This window comes from Procambarus clarkii, chromosome 64 (genome assembly GCF_040958095.1).
Source record: "Procambarus clarkii isolate CNS0578487 chromosome 64, FALCON_Pclarkii_2.0, whole genome shotgun sequence".
Taxonomy (NCBI): domain Eukaryota; kingdom Metazoa; phylum Arthropoda; class Malacostraca; order Decapoda; family Cambaridae; genus Procambarus; species Procambarus clarkii.
The window spans coordinates 1,663,960-1,684,492 of NC_091213.1; the positions used below are offsets into that span (position 1 = coordinate 1,663,960).

At 43.9% G+C, this 20,533-nt stretch overlaps 1 protein-coding gene across 1 annotated transcript in view; it reads right to left on the reverse strand.

Annotated features, from left to right (window-relative positions):
• crb (cell polarity complex component crumbs) overlaps positions 1–20,533 on the reverse strand; it is a 227,234-nt gene that overhangs the window by 152,446 nt on the left and 54,255 nt on the right. Inside the window, exon 6 of the mRNA XM_045759691.2 lies at positions 11,701–11,829. Within this exon, the coding sequence (XP_045615647.2) occupies positions 11,701–11,829 (129 nt within the window). The remainder of the gene's footprint in view (positions 1–11,700; positions 11,830–20,533) is intronic.

The following is a 20,533-nucleotide window of genomic DNA, read 5'->3' on the forward strand; positions in this document are numbered from 1 at the left end:
AACAAAAAGAGACGAAAGGACCACCAGGAGACTTCACACGATGCAAATGAAAAACCTGACTTTAGGAGAGGACATTATGGCAACCTTAGAAAATTTTTTAGTGAGTATAATTGGACAGACTTGTTGCTAGGCAAGGAAGTGAATGAGATGTATGTCAGGTTTTGTGAAATATATGATAAAGGCACAAAAAAATTTATACCAAAACAGAGAAGCAGAACTAGGAAACAGGATTGGTTCAACAGAAAGTGCGAGAGGGCCAGAGACCAAAAGACACAAAAATGGAATCAATACAGGAAGAGGCCGAACCCCCAAACATACCAGCGATACAAAGATGCGAGAAACAACTACACGGCAGTGAGGAGAGAGGCAGAAAGAAATTTTGAAAAAGGGATTGCAGACAAATGTAAAACAGAACCAGGTCTGTTCTATAAATTCATAAACAACAAATTGCAGGTAAAGGATAATATTCAGAGGTTGAAAATGGGAAATAGATTTACGGAAAATGAAAAGGAAATGTGTGAAACATTAAACGAAAAGTTCCAAAGTGTGTTTGTACAAAATGAAATCTTCAGGGAACCAGATACAATAAGAATTACAGAGAACAACATAGAGCACATAGAGGTGTCTAGAGACGAAGTGGAAAAAATGCTCAAGGAGCTAAATAAGAACAAAGCAGTTGGTCCAGATGGAGTTTCACCATGGGTTCTGAGAGAATGTGCACCTGAGCTCAGCATTCCTCTTCAACTGATTTTTCAGGCATCCCTGTATACAGGAGTTGTAGCTGATGTGTGGAAAAAAGCTAACATAGTTCCAATCTACAAAAGTGGAAGCAGGGAAGACCCCCTTAATTATAGACCAACATCATTGACAAGTGTAATAGTCAAAATATTGGAAAAAATAATTAAAACTAAATGGGTAGAACACCTGGAGAGAAATGATATAATATCAGACAGACAGTATGGTTTTCGATCCGGAAGATCCTGTGTATCGAATTTACTCAGTTTCTATGATCGAGCAACAGAGATATTACAGGAAAGAGATGGTTGGGTTGACTGCATCTATCTGGACCTAAAAAAGGCTTTTGACAGAGTTCCACATAAGAGGTTGTTCTGGAAACTGGAAAATATTGGAGGAGTGACAGGTACGCTTCTAACATGGATGAAAAATTTTCTGACTGATAGAAAAATGAGGGCTGTGATCAGAGGCAATGTATCGGACTGGAGAAATGTCACAAGTGGAGTACCACAGGGTTCAGTTCTTGCACCAGTGATGTTTATTGTCTACATAAATGATCTACCAGTTGGGATACAGAATTATATGAACATGTTTGCTGTTGATGCTAAGATAATAGGAAGGATAAGAAACTTAGATGATTGTCATGCCCTTCAAGAAGACCTGGACAAAATAAGTACATGGAGCGCCACTTGGCAAATGGAATTTAATGTTAATAAATGCCATGTTATGGAATGTGGAATAGGAGAACATAGACCCCACACAACCTATATATTATGTGAGAAATCTTTAAAGAATTCTGATAAAGAAAGAGATCTAGGGGTGGTTCTAGATAGAAAACTATCACCTGAGGACCACATAAAGAATATTGTGCGAGGAGCCTATGCCACGCTTTCTAACTTCAGAATTGCTTTTAAATACATGGATGGCGATATACTAAAGAAATTGTTCATGACTTTTGTTAGGCCAAAGCTAGAATATGCAGCAGTTGTGTGGTGCCCACATCTTAAGAAGCACATCAACAAACTGGAAAAGGTGCAAAGACATGCTACTAAGTGGCTCCCAGAACTGAAGGGCAAGAGCTATGAGGAGAGGTTAGAGGCATTAAATATGCCAAAACTAGAAGACAGAAGAAAAAGAGGTGATATGATCACTACATACAAAATAGTAACAGGAATTGATAAAATCGATAGGGAAGATTTCTTGAGACCTGGAACGTTAAGAACAAGAGGTCATAGATATAAACTAGCTAAACACAGATGCCGAAGAAATATAAGAAAATTCACCTTCGCAAACAGAGTGGTAGACGGTTGGAAGAAGTTAGGGGAGAAGGTGGTGGAGGCCAAGACCGTCAGTAGTTTCAAAGCGTTATATGACAAAGAATGCTGGGAAGACGGGACACTATGAGCGTAGCTCTCATCCTGTAACTACACTTAGGTAATTACACTTAGGTAATTACACTTAGGTAATTACACTGCCGCCGAGACAAAACACGCAGGTGGGACACAATCAACAAAGCCACCTGATCACTATACAAGTGATGATTTAACCCGCATCAAAGACCAGACGCGAAGATCGAGGAGGATTCAACCAGCCATGTCCCAGACTGGACTGATCTGCTGAAAGAGGCATATCCGTGGAAAAGTCCCAGGGTTCGGACACTGAGAAAGCAACGCCAGAAACCAAAGCTGGGCCAGCCACCAAGGGGCCAACAGGACAACTCTCCCTTGGTAAATCTCCAACCGAGCTAGAACCCGAAGTAATAGCTGACCCGGAGGGAAGAGGTACAGGTATCCCCACGTCGACCAGTCCTGCCGAAAGGCATCGACCCTGACGGCCTTGCAGTCGGAAAGGGCACCACATATACCGAGAGAAACCTCAACCAAGCCGACGTGAAGAGGTCCACCTCCGAGCGCCCATATGTCTGGCAGAGCCAGATGAACGAGTCGGGGTCGAGCATCCATTCAGTGGACAGGGGAATAAACTTGGACAGGCCATCCGCCAAGACGTTGGATACCCCCCTGGATGTGAACCGTCAGAACAAAACCCCAAGAACTCAGCAGATGAGTCACCCGAAGCGACCAGCCCCAAAGAGCCAAGGACAGAGTGGACATCACACTGGACTTGTGATCCTGTGGTCCTGGGTTCGATCCCAAGCGCCAGCGAGAAACAATGGGCAGAGTTTCTTTCACCCTATGCCCCTGTTACCTAGCAGTAAAATAGGTACCTGGGTGTTAGTCAGCTGTCACGGGCTGCTTCCTGGGGGTGGAGGCCTGGTCGAGGACCAGGCCGCGGGGACACTAAAGCCCCGAAATCATCTCAAGATAACCTCAAGATGACAGCAACGAACCCCCTCGGTTCAGGCAATGAACCACTGGGGAACCAACCCGTTCTCAGACCAAATTCATTCCATCCAGCGGTGAACCCCACAGACGCATTTATCAATTTTTACATGATGTTCATTCAAAACGGGAATGTTCTGAAATATAAATTAATATTATAATATATTAGCATATTGTGCATATATATAGGCATAGGTTAGGTTAGGTGTTTAGGTTCTGTTGGCGATTATTTGTATTTGTAGTACATGGGTGAAGCCTTTATAGCGTTGTGGTTTGAATAAAATTTTGTCAGTGAAGCACTTGTTCCGGAAGTGTTCGAACGAAATCAGTTGCGAGTCATGTGTAAACCGTTTTTCATTCATAAACAGGGGGTTTGGCGGGTGCATGGAATCACTTTTGGGTCTTTGTTTGGAGGACGGGCTGGGGAAGCAGTCCAAATGGAGCCGGATCGTCGATCTGCAAGCGACACGAACCCTCTGAAGCAACAGCCACACCGCCTCAAACTCCCACACCGTGCTGTAAGCCTGACGAAAAGATGAACCCCACTAACCCTGGCCAGCCTGGTGAGCACTGGTCACAAAACCCCAGCCATGAGACCTGGTCTATCTTGACAAGGTCAAGTGACCAAATCTCTCTTTTCTGGCAAAAAATGAGTCAACTGGCTTGTAGAGGGGTAAAGTGGTAGTTGATGCTTTGTTGCTTAGGCCACATGTACATAATTTTTTGTGGCTGGTGGCAGCTATTCACTGCTACATGTGGGCCAGCTGTTCTACCTCAGTGGGTGCCCTTTGATTGACCCAGTTTTCTTAGTTCCATGTTCCAAGGCTTATATTTCTCAGGTCATCTGCTGTGTCATTAACTCTAGCCAGCCTGTCAGTGGTCTACCCTCAGGCCCACGATACACGTAAATATGCGGCTCTGCAGCTGTCTCCTCCAACATGTCCTGGGCTCATATTCAGGCTTGGGGGATTTTGGCATTTTAATAGGGTTCTGGTGGCCTGGTACCTTAATGCTTCCGGTACCAGTCGGTCTTCTTGTTGCTTTGGGCCATCACCTGACCAAATTTCCCTTCATCCTAGCATCTGCAGCTCTCCTCCTCTCTAGTAAATCCCATTCTTGTCCTCTGTGATTAGCTAGCTTCAGGGAGCCACCAGGGGGCTACCCAAAATCTCAGTCTTTCTTTCTCTTTCTGGTAGAGCCTCAGTGGCTCCTTGATTCCCTCCCTCCCTCCCAGGTTCACTGGTTTGTCGGCAAGTTACTCATCAACTCCAGACTATTATAGACTGTGGGTTGGTTGGTGTTGTCGTCGTTGTTCCTCCTTTACGGACAACCCAACCCACAACTCGGTAGAGTGCTTATACCTCGCTAGGAGATCACACTAGGCGCTTCTGGCCCTTGGAGAGGGGCTCAACGTCACACATTTAGGGGATGCGGCTCCAACACTTAGCCTCGTTGTCATGTGCACACACCCACTCGAGCCGCTGTGACTCCCCACTCTCTCCTTAGGTGATATGATCTCCTCGATCCCCCTTGGACTTATTAATATTACCTTCTACCCTGTCCACAGCAGTGGTTCTTGGTTCTTTCTCTCTCTCTCTCTTTCTTTACTACCTCCTGGGAAGCCTCACTAGGACCAAGGGCAAACACCGGCAAATTGGGATACATTTACTGGACAAAGCACATACACACATACAGTAAAACTGAATCCTATACTCTATACTATTACAATCAGGTTGCACTCCAACATCATCAGAACTCTATCATCAGCTTATTAAGTGGTGTCCTATCTCCTGGTTCACCACCTGATACTATCAACCACCTCAAGTTGATCAAGTCTACATACACTGTTGCACCATCAGCAAGATAATATATATATAGAAAATCAGCATTTGAATGCAATAACATATATCAGTATAAATGTTCATTGATACACAACAATGATCAATCGATCACTGTCAGTCCTGGAACGCATACATCTGTAGGTAATCCAGCCTACGACTGTAACTCTAAACTTCAGTATAAAACACTCCTTGACATAAGAATGCAAACAGTCACTCACCTCTCACTGCGTCTTGCACGCTAATGACAACCAAACACTATCAACTCCCTATAAGTAATCCATCAGAACTTCCCCTTCCACCTCTGGAAGTTCACTACCCTGATATCTTCAGGTTCTTCCGGGCTTCATTACCAGGATCCTCTGCAGCTCCTCCAGGCTGCTATCATGAAGTTTCCTTGAGCAACTACGGTGCTTCACCCTTCTGCTAGGTTCCTCCACAGCTCTCTTGGCTGCTACACCGTGAAGTTTCCTCGAGCAACTATGGTGCTTCACCACCTCTACAGAAGCATGTGACACTCCTCTTCACTGCTTCTCTTCACAGCTCGAGGTCCTCTCCTCCACTACCTTGGAGTCTCATCAACTACTCCATCTATGCTGGCTTCGAAGTTCTCAGCAACTTCTTCCCCAAAGACAAACCACAGATCGTCTGGTCGAGGGCGCTTCTCCCTCTGACGGCGTCTGGTCACGGCGCTTCCACCGCCCACAATAATGCCTCCGGGCGGCTTAAGATTCACTAATTATCGCCCACGACTTGAGACCACACGTCCCCAGCTCGATTCCACAGCTGGTACGTCTGCACACTTCTCTTCTCTTCGAGATATATCACTAGGGGTTCCCTTCTGACGGGAGCTCAACGGAGCGCAGCTTTCCCCTGCGATGTCTGGCACTCAAGTGAGGTCAAAGCCCCTCCAGAAGCAAGCCTCACGCCTCCAGCAAAATGTCCACATCTCCTAGCCAGTCATCTATATGTTTCCTTCCTCACTGCCCATAATCTTAAATTGTTATACATCTCCAAGCAACTATTTTACATATGGGTTATCACCTCAGTATATGCTAGACCTTCTAATCAGGTCAGGCTTGATGAATAACTCTCAAAGAGGGAGACTCGTTTCTCCTGCAGGCTGAGATCATAACACTCCCCTCCCCTTATTTTTGAGAGTTATTCCAGTGGCAAAGCTCGGGATAATACATCCGCCACCACACTGTCTCTTCTTCAACCGATTGGTTCGACCGGTTAGTCTGTTTACATACTCCCGTAGGAGTCTACAACTAGTTCGTTGCTCCTTGCAACATCTGGCTCACAACTCGCCAGAAACATGATCTTCTCATAAACGATCTGACTTCTCTGACACCTCTTGGCTAGGCTGTCCTCCTAGGACGCCTGCACTCCATCGGTCCACTCTACTTATTGTTTCCACCCTCCGTTTCCTCGTCTTCTTCTCTTCACGTCCAGAGTCAGACATCTGCTGTCTGTACCTCATCTGTCGTCTTTACACTTCCATCTACTGCCGTTATACTTTCGTCTCCTGTCCTCATACTTCACTCTCTCGTCTTCACCGACGATTCTCCCTTTCGTCTCCTCATTTATCTGAGACCTCATCCTGTTCGACTTACATCGAGTCCTCGGCTTTCTTCTATTCCTCCATGCTTGTATCATCTTCCTCTTCCCACATTTCTCACTTCTATACCACTCCATTTCTTCTCCTTCAACTCTTCTTCGTTCCCTAAAAGTTTCTTCGAGCACTGTACTACATACAACAGCACTCGACCGTACATGTCGCTTTACCTCTCCTAGAGTGCTCGTAAGCATCTCTCCACACATACTCTCTCTTCTCCTTTCATTTTCTCGGCTATTACTCTTCTTCACTATCTTTTCTTCACGTTTTCTGTGGAACATGTCAACTCCTGACATCTCAAACAACTTAACTCCACTATCCAAATGCCTCTGTGCTCGTGGACAACTTGACGCTCTACTCTCGTCCTCTGTATGTCCACATCTTTCCTCATTCCTACTCAGCACAGTTGCATTCACCTTCCGACCCTTAATTTCAGCAGTCTGGGCTCTACTCAGGTCCGCTCTCTTCACATGATTCTTCTTCGGCTGGGCCATCTTCACTTTTGACCTCACCGAGACTTCATTTTTCTGGGCTGGACTTTCATCAAACAGCCATGCTATATCTACATCGATATCTTCTACCGGTTTAATCGACACTGTCTCATCTTCTCGAGCGTCTTCCTCGTCGGCCACCTCTACCTTCGTCACTACCGAGACAGGGTTTTCAATGGCTTGGCGGTCTCCTGACGCATTTCCTCGGATGTCAGTCAGGTTCACACTCTCAGGTGTCCCACACGTGCCGTGGCCTTCTGGGCACTCCTCTGGCACAGTCTCCGCTACGACTCTTGGCAACACCTTTGTCCCACACAAGTCATTCCCCAGGATCACTTGGACTCCTGGAATAGGTATGTCGGGGCACACTCCCAACATCACCTCTGCCGACACATATTCCGACCTTAGCTGGACAGCACATACGGGCATGTCACTCTCCGACAATAACCCATATACTTTCATCTTCCCACTGCCAGCTAACCGTCGATCATTCCCAATCAGGCTTCTCGTAATCAAACTCTGATTAGCTCCGGTATCTCTTAAAATACCAACTTCTACCTCAGGTTGGCCTCCTACACTGATCCAACCTTTGCTCATGAACGGCCTATACCTCTCGTTCACTAAGTTCATCTTCTGTAGTTTGTCTCGGAACACATTAGTATATTTACTTCGGGGGTCACACATGGCCAGGGTCACAACTCTCTTGCCCTGTCTACAATCTCGCATCACGTGACCCAATCCGTTACAATTGTAACATCTCATCTGGGAAAAGTCTCTTCTATATGTACCAGAGTAGCTCTGACTCTGACCACTCGTATTGGAGTTCCTCGGGCCAGACGTACTACTCGTACTCTGTGGAGCTTTACTGGACTCTTGATTCCCTGGATAACGATTAGTTTCTTGTTTAGCTCCTCCATCCTCACTTTCAGATGAAATGCGCGACCTACTCTTCTGAGTTTTAGGGTACTTACTTTTATCTGCCCATTTATCAAAATTTTTCTCACCCCAGACTCTTCTGGGTCTTTCATAATTTCTTCCTCCCCAGACTCCATTGGGCCTGCCATTGCTGCATCTCGCCTCGCTTCTTACTCTGTTCTCCCTTAAGCTCTTGTACGCTTCAGTAATCATATCTGCCCTATCTGCGGCATCTTTCACCTCCTTTATCCCTGCTTCTTGGATCTTGAACTTTGTTTCGGGATGCATCATCTCCAAGAACTTCTCCATGACCATCAGTTGCTTCAGGTCAGCGTAAGATCCAACTCCAGCAGCCTCAATCCACTTCTGGAATCGTCTTTCCAGATCCCTTGCTGTCTCAGCAAACGTACATGCTCCAACTTTGATCATCTCTCTGAAGCGCTTCCTATAAGCTTCTGGGGTTAGCTGAAACGAGCGCAATATGCTGCTCTTTACTGTGGCATAATCCTGGCACTCTTCCAGTGACAATTGGGTGTACGCCTCTCTGGCTGCACCGGTCAATCTTAACTGGACCAGCTGGGCCCATTCCTTCTGTGGCTACTCCTTGATGCTGGCTACCTTTTCAAAGTGCTCGAAGAAGCTCTCTGCCTCTTCAGGAACAAACAAGGGAATGTCCTTCTCCCTAACCCTAACATCTGGTGAGTGTAATACCTGGGTGGTGCTCTCTGGCAACCCATGTTCAATCCTTTGCTCAGCCAAGGTTCTATTCGCTTCTATCTGCATTTGTTTTGTTCTCTCTTTTTCTTTTTCGACCTTGGCTTTTTCTTTTTCGACCTGGGCTTTTTCTTTTTCGACCTGGGCTTTTTCTTTTTCTTTCTCCTGTTCCAACTCCAGTTCTCTTACTCTGGTTTTCTCTTTTTCTATTTCCAGTCTGGTTTTCTCTTTTTCTACTTCCAGCCTGGTTTTTTCTTTTTCTACTTCCAGCCTGGTTTTTTCTTTTTCTACTTCCAGCCTGGTTTTTTCTTTTTCCTTCTCTACTTCCTTTTTCATCTGGAGTTCTAATTTCATCTTTTCTAGCTGGAACTGTCTCTCCTTGTCCTCTTGTTGTTGCTGCATCTGGAGCTCTAACTGGAATCTCTCCAAGCTCCTATTTCGGCTACTCCTGCTACTGCGGCTACTCTTGCTGCTCCTACTCGATCCTTGGGATCTCACTTCATCCTGCCTATCATCCTCCTTTCCACTTTCAGCTCCTTTTTGGGCTCCTTGCTCTGCCGCTTCACTTCTGGCTCTCAACTGCCTCAGGATCTCATCCTTCATCCCAGCTACTTTAGATGCTCTCAACTTGATGCCACATTTTTCTGCTATTTGTTTCAATTGATCCCTCGTGCAACCTTCCAAGTCCTCAGGCTTGCCTGACTCCACAAATGCTTGCACCTTCTCCATCTTGTCCTGTGAGTCTTCCCAAGAGAGAGAATAAACACCTGCAGTCACACAGTTTATCTTTTTCAGCAAGGGTGTACAAATCCACTCTTGGACAGGGTGTGGGTGTGTCAGTTCACTATCCCGGACACAGGCCCCCAATTTATTATAGACTGTGGGTTGGTTGGTGTTGTCGTCGTTGTTCCTCCTTTACGGACAACCCAACCCACAACTCGGTAGAGTGCTTATACCTCGCTAGGAGATCACACTAGGCGCTTCTGGCCCTTGGAGAGGGGCTCAACGTCACACATTTAGGGGATGCGGCTCCAACACTTAGCCTCGTTGTCATGTGCACACACCCACTCGAGCCGCTGTGACTCCCCACTCTCTCCTTAGGTGATATGATCTCCTCGATCCCCCTTGGACTTATTAATATTACCTTCTACCCTGTCCACAGCAGTGGTTCTTGGTTCTTTCTCTCTCTCTCTCTTTCTTTACTACCTCCTGGGAAGCCTCACTAGGACCAAGGGCAAACACCGGCAAATTGGGATACATTTACTGGACAAAGCACATACACACATACAGTAAAACTGAATCCTATACTCTATACTATTACAATCAGGTTGCACTCCAACATCATCAGAACTCTATCATCAGCTTATTAAGTGGTGTCCTATCTCCTGGTTCACCACCTGATACTATCAACCACCTCAAGTTGATCAAGTCTACATACACTGTTGCACCATCAGCAAGATAATATATATATAGAAAATCAGCATTTGAATGCAATAACATATATCAGTATAAATGTTCATTGATACACAACAATGATCAATCGATCACTGTCAGTCCTGGAACGCATACATCTGTAGGTAATCCAGCCTACGACTGTAACTCTAAACTTCAGTATAAAACACTCCTTGACATAAGAATGCAAACAGTCACTCACCTCTCACTGCGTCTTGCACGCTAATGACAACCAAACACTATCAACTCCCTATAAGTAATCCACCAGAACTTCCCCTTCCACCTCTGGAAGTTCACTACCCTGATATCTTCAGGTTCTTCCAGGCTTCACTACCAGGATCCTCTGCAGCTCCTCCAGGCTGCTATCATGAAGTTTCCTTGAGCAACTACAGTGCTTCACCCTTCTGCTAGGTTCCTCCACAGCTCTCTTGGCTGCTACACCGTGAAGTTTCCTCGAGCAACTATGGTGCTTCACCATCTCTACAGAAGCATGTGACACTCCTCTTCACTGCTTCTCTTCACAGCTCGAGGTCCTCTCCTCCACTACCTTGGAGTCTCATCAACTACTCCATCTATGCTGGCTTCGAAGTTCTCAGCAACTTCTTCCCCAAAGACAAACCACAGATCGTCTGGTCGAGGGCGCTTCTCCCTCTGACGGCGTCTGGTCACGGCGCTTCCACCGCCCACAATAATGCCTCTGGGCGGCTTAAGATTCACTAATTATCGCCCACGACTTGAGACCACACGTCCCCAGCTCGATTCCACAGCTGGTACGTCTGCACACTTCTCTTCTCTTCGAGATATATCGCTAGGGGTTCCCTTCTGACGGGAGCTCAACGGAGCGCAGCTTTCCCCTGCGATGTCTGGCACTCAAGTGAGGTCAAAGCCCCTCCAGAAGCGAGCCTCACGCCTCCAGCAAAATGTCCACATCTCCTAGCCAGTCATCTATATGTTTCCTTCTTCACTGCCCATAATCTTAAATTGTTATACATCTCCAAGCAACTATTTTACATATGGGTTATCACCTCAATATATGCTAGACCTTCTAATCAGGTCAGGCTTGATGAATAACTCTCAAAGAGGGAGACTCGTTTCTCCTGCAGGCTGAGATCATAACAAGACTTAACCAGGGAAGCTGGCTGCAGGCCAGAGGCTGAACTGCCTGGTGGAGCAAATGGTACTAATGAGTTTAATACGAGTTTGAGTAAATCTCTTGTTCTGCATGAATCATTTCCAGAGTTGTTTGGTGTTTTTTTAAGATACGTTCTCTCAGAACCCTCCAGTTGCCTGTAAAGCTTTGCTGACTTTCTGGATGGTTTCCCAGTGGGGTGGCAAATTGTCACACACTCCCTGCACCTGTGTGAGGGCCCAGGCTCCGACTCTGGTCCCCAGTTGGTCCAACAGAACTTTAGTGTCTGAAGTGACCTTTTAACATTCCCAGCAAGATAGCTTCAGGGAATTGTTGGGGCTCTACCAGAGAGACATTTCCTTACATTGAGTTCTGGTTTTGTTCAAATGGGAAAAATTAATAATTATGGCAGGCAATACATATTAAAAACTATAAAATTTAACATAGAATTAGTAGCCTTGATGCTTACCTGAATCTTCTTCACAATGCTCTCCCGAGTATCGCACATAACAGTCGCATACATAACCATCTTGGGAGGATATGCACTGACCATGACGACCACATGGCTGTGAGAAGCAATGATCTTCATCATAGCCACCTGAAAGACATTTCGACAATATATCCAAAACTTGGGTTGTTAAATACTGAAATAGCCAAATAATAATGTCACAAAATTTAATTTGACTATAATAAATTTGATGGAGAGCAGCTCTGGATCTTCTCTGCTACACTACATGATGCACTAATCACTACAGTACACTTATTTTAACAAATATTAACATATAACAACAAACACTAACTCTTTAATCATTCAGTTGCAGATTTTCATTCAAGTCTTCCCCACATGCACAATACCAAGAGCAAAAATATTTAAAGCATTTTATCCATTACAAGTAATAGAAAATTCTATGAGTAACTTAGCAAAATAGTAACAAATTATCCTAGCTGTAGTGTTAGCCTGGCAGTCACAATCGCTCTCAGAAACTGATTTTGCCAGCCCGGCTACCATGCAGCTATGGATAAGAAATCTGTTACATTTTAATTATACAAGAAAAGAAGACATTGCTAAGTCAGTACGTTTATAAAGTACAGTACTTCTCAAGAATACGAGGACAAGGAGCTGGCTGGTAAAGTATTGGAAATCACTAATACAGTATTTTATTAATTAATTTTATTAATAATAATAAATAACATTATTAATCTTATTAATTAATAATATTTATTATTAATTTATTAACACTTTCGCGCTCTTGGCGCTCAAAAAAAAAAAATACCCCAGATGCTTTCGGCACTTCGCGCGCCTACGCGGTAAGACCGAAAAAGTGTACACTCTTTTGACTGTCCTGACAATAATTGAAGGCGCACGTATTTAAATTTGGTATCACTGTGTTCGCAATGAAATTGTCTATAAGAGCATACCTATAAAATGCCGCCCAAGCATAAGGAGTATCAACACCAAATAAAAAACTATGCAGATCACTCGCCGAGAGCGCCAAACAGCAACAAAATGTTTCCACTCTCTTAATGGTTGCGAAGCCTACAGTTGTCCTACATCGCTAATTTTGGTATCATTGGAATCGCAATAAAATTCTCTACACGGACATATGCCTCGTAGGGGCCATATGAGGGGGCCTCGTAGCCTGGTGGATAGCGCGCAGGACTCGTAATTCTGTGGCGTGGGTTCGATTCCCGCACGAGGCAGAAACAAATGGGCAAAGTTTCTTTCACCCTGAATGCCCCTGTTACCTAGCAGTAAATAGGTACCTGGGTGTTAGTCAGCTGTCACGGGCTGCTTCCTGGGGGTGGAGGCCTGGTCAAGGACCGGGCCGCGGGGACACTAAAGCCCCGAAATCAACTCAAGATAACCTCAAGATGCATATGAATGTTTAATATAGGTAATTGCCCACCCGCAAGAGTGTGTGAAGTGGAGAGTAGTTAGCCGCGAGCGCACTGGGGAAAACACAATCATGCTTGGAAAGTTTATACATTTATACGTTTCCTGACCCTACTTTTCTATGTACGTATTTCTTTTTTATACCAATGTGTTCGCAATAAAATTTTCTATAAGATGAACTGTATAACATTTGTACAAAGCATGTGTAAGAGAAGCGCCAAATATAGAACCACGTCGCTCAGTATGCGTTCGCGGCAGAAACGAACGCATTGTTTTCGTTCGTTTGATGTTTGTCATGTTTATACTTGTTGAAACATTTTATAATTTGTATGACAGTGATCGCAGTAAAATTCCCTACACAGACATATACATAAAACATACAAATATTTCCCACGTGTTGGATATATCAACGGCTAAAGGGAACCCACTGCCACACGCTCGCCACACCCCCAAACATACTTTGTGTATTTTTTTTTTTACTCATAGAAGTTTATGTGATATAATATTCATTCTGGTACCAAAAAATTCGCAAATAAATTCTCTACAAAACAAAAGTATCCCCATCCATTTCGGTTAAAAAATGGAATTTATAGAAATATTTTTTCGATTGACGAGAAAAGTAGGCAGTTATGCGGAATCGTAAGAAAAACCAGTGACGAGTTATCTCTAATCGAAAGCGCGAAAGTGTTAATATTTTAATTTTATTAATATTTTAATTTTATTAACACTTTCGCGCTCTCGGCGCTCAAAAAAAAATAATACCCCAGATGCTTTCGGCACTTCAAATAAGACCGAAAAAGTGTACACTCTTTTGACTGTCCTGACAATAATTGAAGGCGCACGTATTTAAATTTGGTATCACTGTGTTCGCAATGAAATTGTCTATAAGAGCATACCTATAAAATGCCGCCCAAGCATAAGGAGTATCAACACCAAATAAAAAACTATGCAGATCACTCGCCGAGAGCGCCAAACAGCAACAAAATGTTTCCACTCTCTTAATGGTTGCGAAGCCTACAGTTGTCCTACATCGCTAATTTTGGTATCATTGGAATCGCAATAAAATTCTCTACACGGACATATGCATATGAATGTTTAATATAGGTAATTGCCCACCCGCAAGAGTGTGTGAAGTGGAGAGTAGTTAGCCGCGAGCGCACTGGCGAAAACACAGGTGGGAAATCATGCTTGGAAAGTTTATACGTTTCCTGACCCTACTTTTCTATGTACGTATTTCTTTTTTATACCAATGTGTTCGCAATAAAATTTTCTATAAGATGAACTGTATAACATTTGTACAAAGCATGTGTAAGAGAAGTGCCAAATATAGAACCACGTCGCTCAGTATGCGTTCGCGGCAGAAACGAACGCATTGTTTTCGTTCGTTTGATGTTTGTCATGTTTATACTTGTTGAAACATTTTATAATTTGTATGACAGTGATCGCAGTAAAATTCCCTACACAGACATATACATAAAACATACAAATATTTCCCACGTGTTGGATATATCAACGGCTAAAGGGAACCCACTGCCACACGCTCGCCACACCCCCAAACATACTTTGTGTATTCTTTTTTTTACTCATAGAAGTTTATGTGATATAATATTCATTCTGGTACCAAAAAATTCGCAAATAAATTCTCTACAAAACAAAAGTATCCCCATCCATTTCGGTTAAAAAATGGAATTTATAGAAATATTTTTTCGATTGACGAGAAAAGTAGGCAGTTATGCGGAATCGTAAGAAAAACCAGTGACGAGTTATCTCTAATCGAAAGCGCGAAAGTGTTAATAATTATTTTATCAAGTATACTGTACATCATTTACAGAATTTAGGAATTATATTTCCAATAATTTAAAATTAATATGTTTTTACAAGTTATCCATTATTGTTACAGTAAATTCATACCAAAGTAAATAAGGTTTTTTTGAGGAAGGCCACATCAGCAGCAACATGCCTGTGCCTCAGTGCTCGATCCTCATAGTACAGTGTTAGTTAACGCACACTGATCGACTTCTGGCCCCAGCATGACAAGTACCTTTACAAATTATCTTACCCCACAAAATATGGGGCAGAGAACTCAGTGGAGTGTATACCGCCATAGTAGGAATCCATCAGTCTCATGAGACTATGGAGTTGCGCTCCGGTTGTCGGGCTGGAGTGGTCTCTCCAGGACGCAAAGCCAGGGTAGGTTGATACAGGGGGAGAAGCTGTCACCCATGCAGCAGGTCCCCATACCACCATACACCCCCAATAACAGACCAACCACTATAATATTTGCAGTCTTAATAAGGAAAATTTTTCAAAATACAGTACAGGTATAAATTGTCATATACAAAAGTGTGGATGACAATTTATATGACGTGGGCATGGATCATCTAATTCCTCTGAGCATCAGTAGTAGTCGGGTTAATTGAAAATTCCAGTTTGGCAGCAGGATGCTGCTTCTGGAAACTTTCCTTATTAACACTTTGGCGTACCCCGCACGCCACCCCTCAACTGTGCGATTTGGGTCCCAGGGTGTCACGGGAGCGCGCGTAAATTCTGAAAAGTGTATTACTCTCTTCAACTTTGTCACCTTAATTCTCGTCCTACGAGATTAAATTTGGTATCATTGTGTTCGCAATAGAATTCTCTACAGCACTAAATGCATATAAACTCCAAAAGCCCGGCTAATTACCCGCAGCAAAAAGAGAAAGTGCGAACAAGTTACCCAGGAGCGCGCAAACGGCAAAAAATGTTTTCACTATTTTCACTCTGGTCACCTCAATTTTCGTCCTAGGTCTTTCATTTTGGTCTCAATGGGTTCGCAATAGAATTCTCTAGAGGAACATTAGCATATAAAATTAAAAACCTGGTCACGCTCCAACCACCGACGAGTTGAAGACGGGCCACGCGTTAGCCGTGAGTGAGCGCTCAGACGCCTTCCAGCTACACTCCCAATTCCCGCCCTTTTCAAGCCTTTCTTCCGCAATTTTCTTCCTGGAAGGGCCTTGTTCATGATCACTATCCATCGTGGAATAAGCGTAGATAGTTTCTAAAGCCGCAGTAAGAAATATAGCCACGGAAAATAGCCGAAATGTTCACACGTTTGAGATGCGAGGGGAGGCGACATTGGTCACAACAGTGGAGCGAAAACAATGGGCCCACGGCGTGTGCCAAGCTGCATGAGGGCCACGAGACTCAACAAAGAAAATGGGAAGACATCGGCGCGCATTTTAAAACCAGTCCCAAAAAAATCGGATAAAAACCTGATTTTTGGCGATTATTTAAAGTGGATGACGCAATGCTGCAATGCTGCATCATCCCCGGAATTACCGACAGTAAACGGATGACACAATGCTGTGTCATGCCCAGGGCGAAAGTGTTAAGACTACCCATAGCCTCAGTCAATAGAGTTTCGGCGTCACACACGTGGGGTCCACGGTTCAAGACTCCTAGAGCCCAGGTGAATGGAATCTATATTTTCGCGGAAGTGTGGATGACAATTAATCTGAAGAGGGTCCAGGTTTGGGACCAAAATATTGAATCTATGTTTCCTTGTGCTTTCAAAATATAGTGGTACCTTGGTGTACAATTACCCTAAGAGTACGAATTTTTTGGTATACGACGTCAAATTCATTGTAAAGTTTGAAGTGGTGTATGACATGTTGATACTTGTATAGGTCGAGCGAGCACATGGTGGTGAGCATAGAGCAAGGCACACTCAGTTGTTTACCAGTTTATCCCGCCTAGTGACGACTGCACTTGAATTCTTTGTAAAGAATTTCATTGTTTTTCTGCTTTTTTGTTTTCTGGACAGTAACTTCTTCTTAATATATTACGCCATGGGTCCCAAGATGGATGGTAAGGGGACTGGATGGATGGATGGTGGGGGGGAACTGGATGGAGGGGGGAACTGGATGGAGGGGGGAACTGGATGAAGGGGGGAACTGGATGGAGGGGGGAACTGGATGGAGGGATAGGGGAGTGGATGGATAGATGGATGGGGGGACTGGATGGACGGTGGGGGGACTGGATTGATGGATGGATGGGGGGAATGGATGGATGGATGGATGGATGGATGGATGGATGGATGGATGGATGGATGGAGGGACTGGATGGATGGATGGTGATGGGATTGGATGGTGAGGGGACTGGATGGTGAGGGGATTGGATGGTGAGGGGATTGGATGGTGAGGGGATTGGATGATGGATGGTGAGGGGGGGACAGAATGGATGTATGGATGGATGGTGAGTGGATGGATGGATGGATGGATGGTGGGGGGGACTGGATGGATGGATGGACAGACAGGGGTGGGTGGATGGATGGTGGAAGGGGAACTGGATGGATGGATGGTGGGGGGAACTGGATGAATGGATAGGGGGGGATGGATGGATGGTGTTCATACCATCAAGGCTTCATTGATGGTGTGAACACCATCAATGAAGCCACCTGTTCACCATATATTTCTTTCAATAATGTGGTTTGACTGTGTTTTATCTGTGGTTTCTGCTTTGATGTGTTTGTGCTCATTTAGTGGTACCCTTGCACTGACAAGTTATTTCTCTGATGTGTTCAGGAGTTTGTCCCCGAGAGGCCATGCCATCAGGGTGGGTGAACCTCACCCTTGGTAGTGTGTGACTTCTGACACCTCTGTTCACCCTATACAAATGTAGAAGAGACCCTATACATAAGTAGAGATCTTATACAAATGTGTGAGACTATGAAACCTATACAAAAGAAGTCAGTACTGTAGTTCTTTCAATGGTTTACCACCAATTGTGTGGTGTGCTGATGGCTGATTTATTTGTATACCACCCATGTCTTCATCATGGCAATAGTATGAGGTGTTCTGGGACTGCTTTTGTCTTTATCTCTATTTACAACATTTGTCCTTGTTACTTCCATGGCACTGTTTTACAAGTTGTCTTTCTCCTCTAGCCGGTTTGAGCTTTCCCAGAGCCATCTTGGTCTTTTGATCAAGTGTGGGCATTTTTTCCTTCAGTTCCTGGTTGCCCCCATCAGTCAGGGATACTTTTCTTTAGCTTTTATTTTTGTTAGCTTTCACCATCAGTTTTTAAGTAGGGGGAGCTTTACGTTTTCGTGGAGGCATGGGTTCTGTTCGTTTGGCTCTTGTGGGCAATTCCTTGCCTGCAGCCTTTTCTTTCATTTCTGCCAGAGATAGAGATGGGTGGCTTCCAGAGGGATCCCTTAGTGTTTGCAGCTTAGTTTGTCTGGCTGGAGGGTTGTACCTTTGAGTGTGTCCACTTGCAGAAGCAAGATGCTGACAGCAAGCCTCCAATTTTGCTTCAATTGAGGCACTGTTTGTTGATTCTGTTTCCTTGGTCCTCTGTTCCATGGCGTGTTTGTCCCATTTCATCTGCAGAGTCATTAACGCTAGCCAACCTGTGGTCTTCCCTTGGGCCCATGTTGTTTGTAGCTTCATGGCTTTGGTTGCCGTCATTGCTTTTTATGTTATGGGCTGAATTTCAGGTTTGAGGGTTTTGGAGATCTAATAGGATGTTGGTGATTTGAAATTGGGTTACTATTGCTGGCCCTAGTCATGCTTGAGTTAAATGCCTTGGATGGATTTCCTGACCTAGTGTCACTTCTAAGACTTTGTAGTTGCAATCTTTCCTCCTTGGAAAGTCCCATGTTTTCCTTTTTCTCTGCTGGTAGCATCAGGGAGCTACCAAGGGGCTCCCCCCTAGAAAAGTAGCATTGAATGTAATGAAGCATCTCTTTCTGAATGAGCCCAGAAAGAGGGGGTGTTTTACATCCAAGTTGGGCTGAACCATTTTGTTTTGACTGATTCTTTAGCAGTATCTGCTGTTTCAGTGTTTAATTTTCATGAACCATGCAATTCTCTAAATTGACTCATCTACTTTCTGGTTGCTTTCCCAGTGAAAGGGATTATAATACCCTGATCTTTGTGCCTCTGTGGAGGGAAGGGGGCTAGGATTTGGCTCTGGTCTCCAGTAAGCTAACAGAACTCCTAAGCCTGATGTGACTGAGTATGGGAAGCCACTTGGGCAATAAAGCTTCAGGGAGCTCCGGGGCTTACCTAGAAAAAGGCAATCATTATATTCACTACTCGTTTTTATTTTTATATTCTTATATTTTTATACTCTTTTATACTCTATATAATACCCTTTGTATTTTTATGCTCACAAAATCCTTTATTTTTATATATTATTTGTACTGTATGTCTAAATATACTCGACTCTTTAGGCAGGACAGGAACAGTAGGCACATTTTCTTTCACCTAATGCTCTGTTCATCTAGCAGTAAATGGTTACCCAGGAGTAATTACCTAAGTGTAATTACCTAAGTGTAGTTACAGGATGAGAGCTACGCTCGTGGTGTCCCGTCTTCCCAGCACTCTTTGTCATATAACGCTTTGAAACTACTGACGGTCTTGGCCTCCACCACCTTCTCACTTAACTTGTTCCAACCGTCTACCACTCTATTTGCGAAGGTGAATTTTCTTATATTTCTTCGGCATCTGTGTTTAGCTAGTTTAAATCTATGACCTCTTGTTCTTGAAATTCCAGGTCTCAGGAAGTCTTCCCTGTCGATTTTATCAATTCCTGTAACTATTTTGTATGTAGTGATCATATCACCTCTTTTTCTTCTGTCTTCTAGTTTTGGCATATTTAATGCTTCTAACCTCTCCTCGTAGCTCTTGCCCTTCAGTTCTGGGAGCCACTTAGTAGCATGTCTTTGCACCTTTTCCAGTTTGTTGATGTGCTTCTTAAGATATGGGCACCACACAACAGCTGCATATTCTAGCTTTGGCCTAACAAAAGTCATGAACAATTTCTTTAGTATATCGCCATCCATGTATTTAAATGCAATTCTGAAGTTAGAAAGCATAGCATAGGCTCCTTGCACAATATTCTTTATGTGGTCCTCAGGTGATAGTTTTCTATCTAGAACCACTCCTAGATCTCTTTCTTTATCAGAATTCTTTAAAGATTTCTCACATAATATATAGGTTGTGTAGGGTCTATGTTCTCCTATTCCACATTCCATAACATGACATTTATTAACATTAAATTCCATTTGCCAAGTGGTGCTCCATATACTTATTTTGTCCAGGTCTTCTTGAAGGGCATGACAGTCATCTAAATTTCTTATCCTTCCTATTATCTTAGCATCATCAGCAAACATGTTCATATAATTCTGTATACCAACTGGTAGATCATTTATGTACACAATAAACATCACTGGTGCAAGAACTGAACCCTGTGGTACTCCACTTGTGACATTTCTCCATTCTGATACATTGCCTCTGATTACTGCCCTCATTTTTCTATCAGTCAGAAAATTTTTCATCCATGATAGAAGCTTACCTGTCACCCCTCCAATATTTTCCAGTTTCCAGAACAACCTCTTATGTGGAACTCTGTCGAAAGCCTT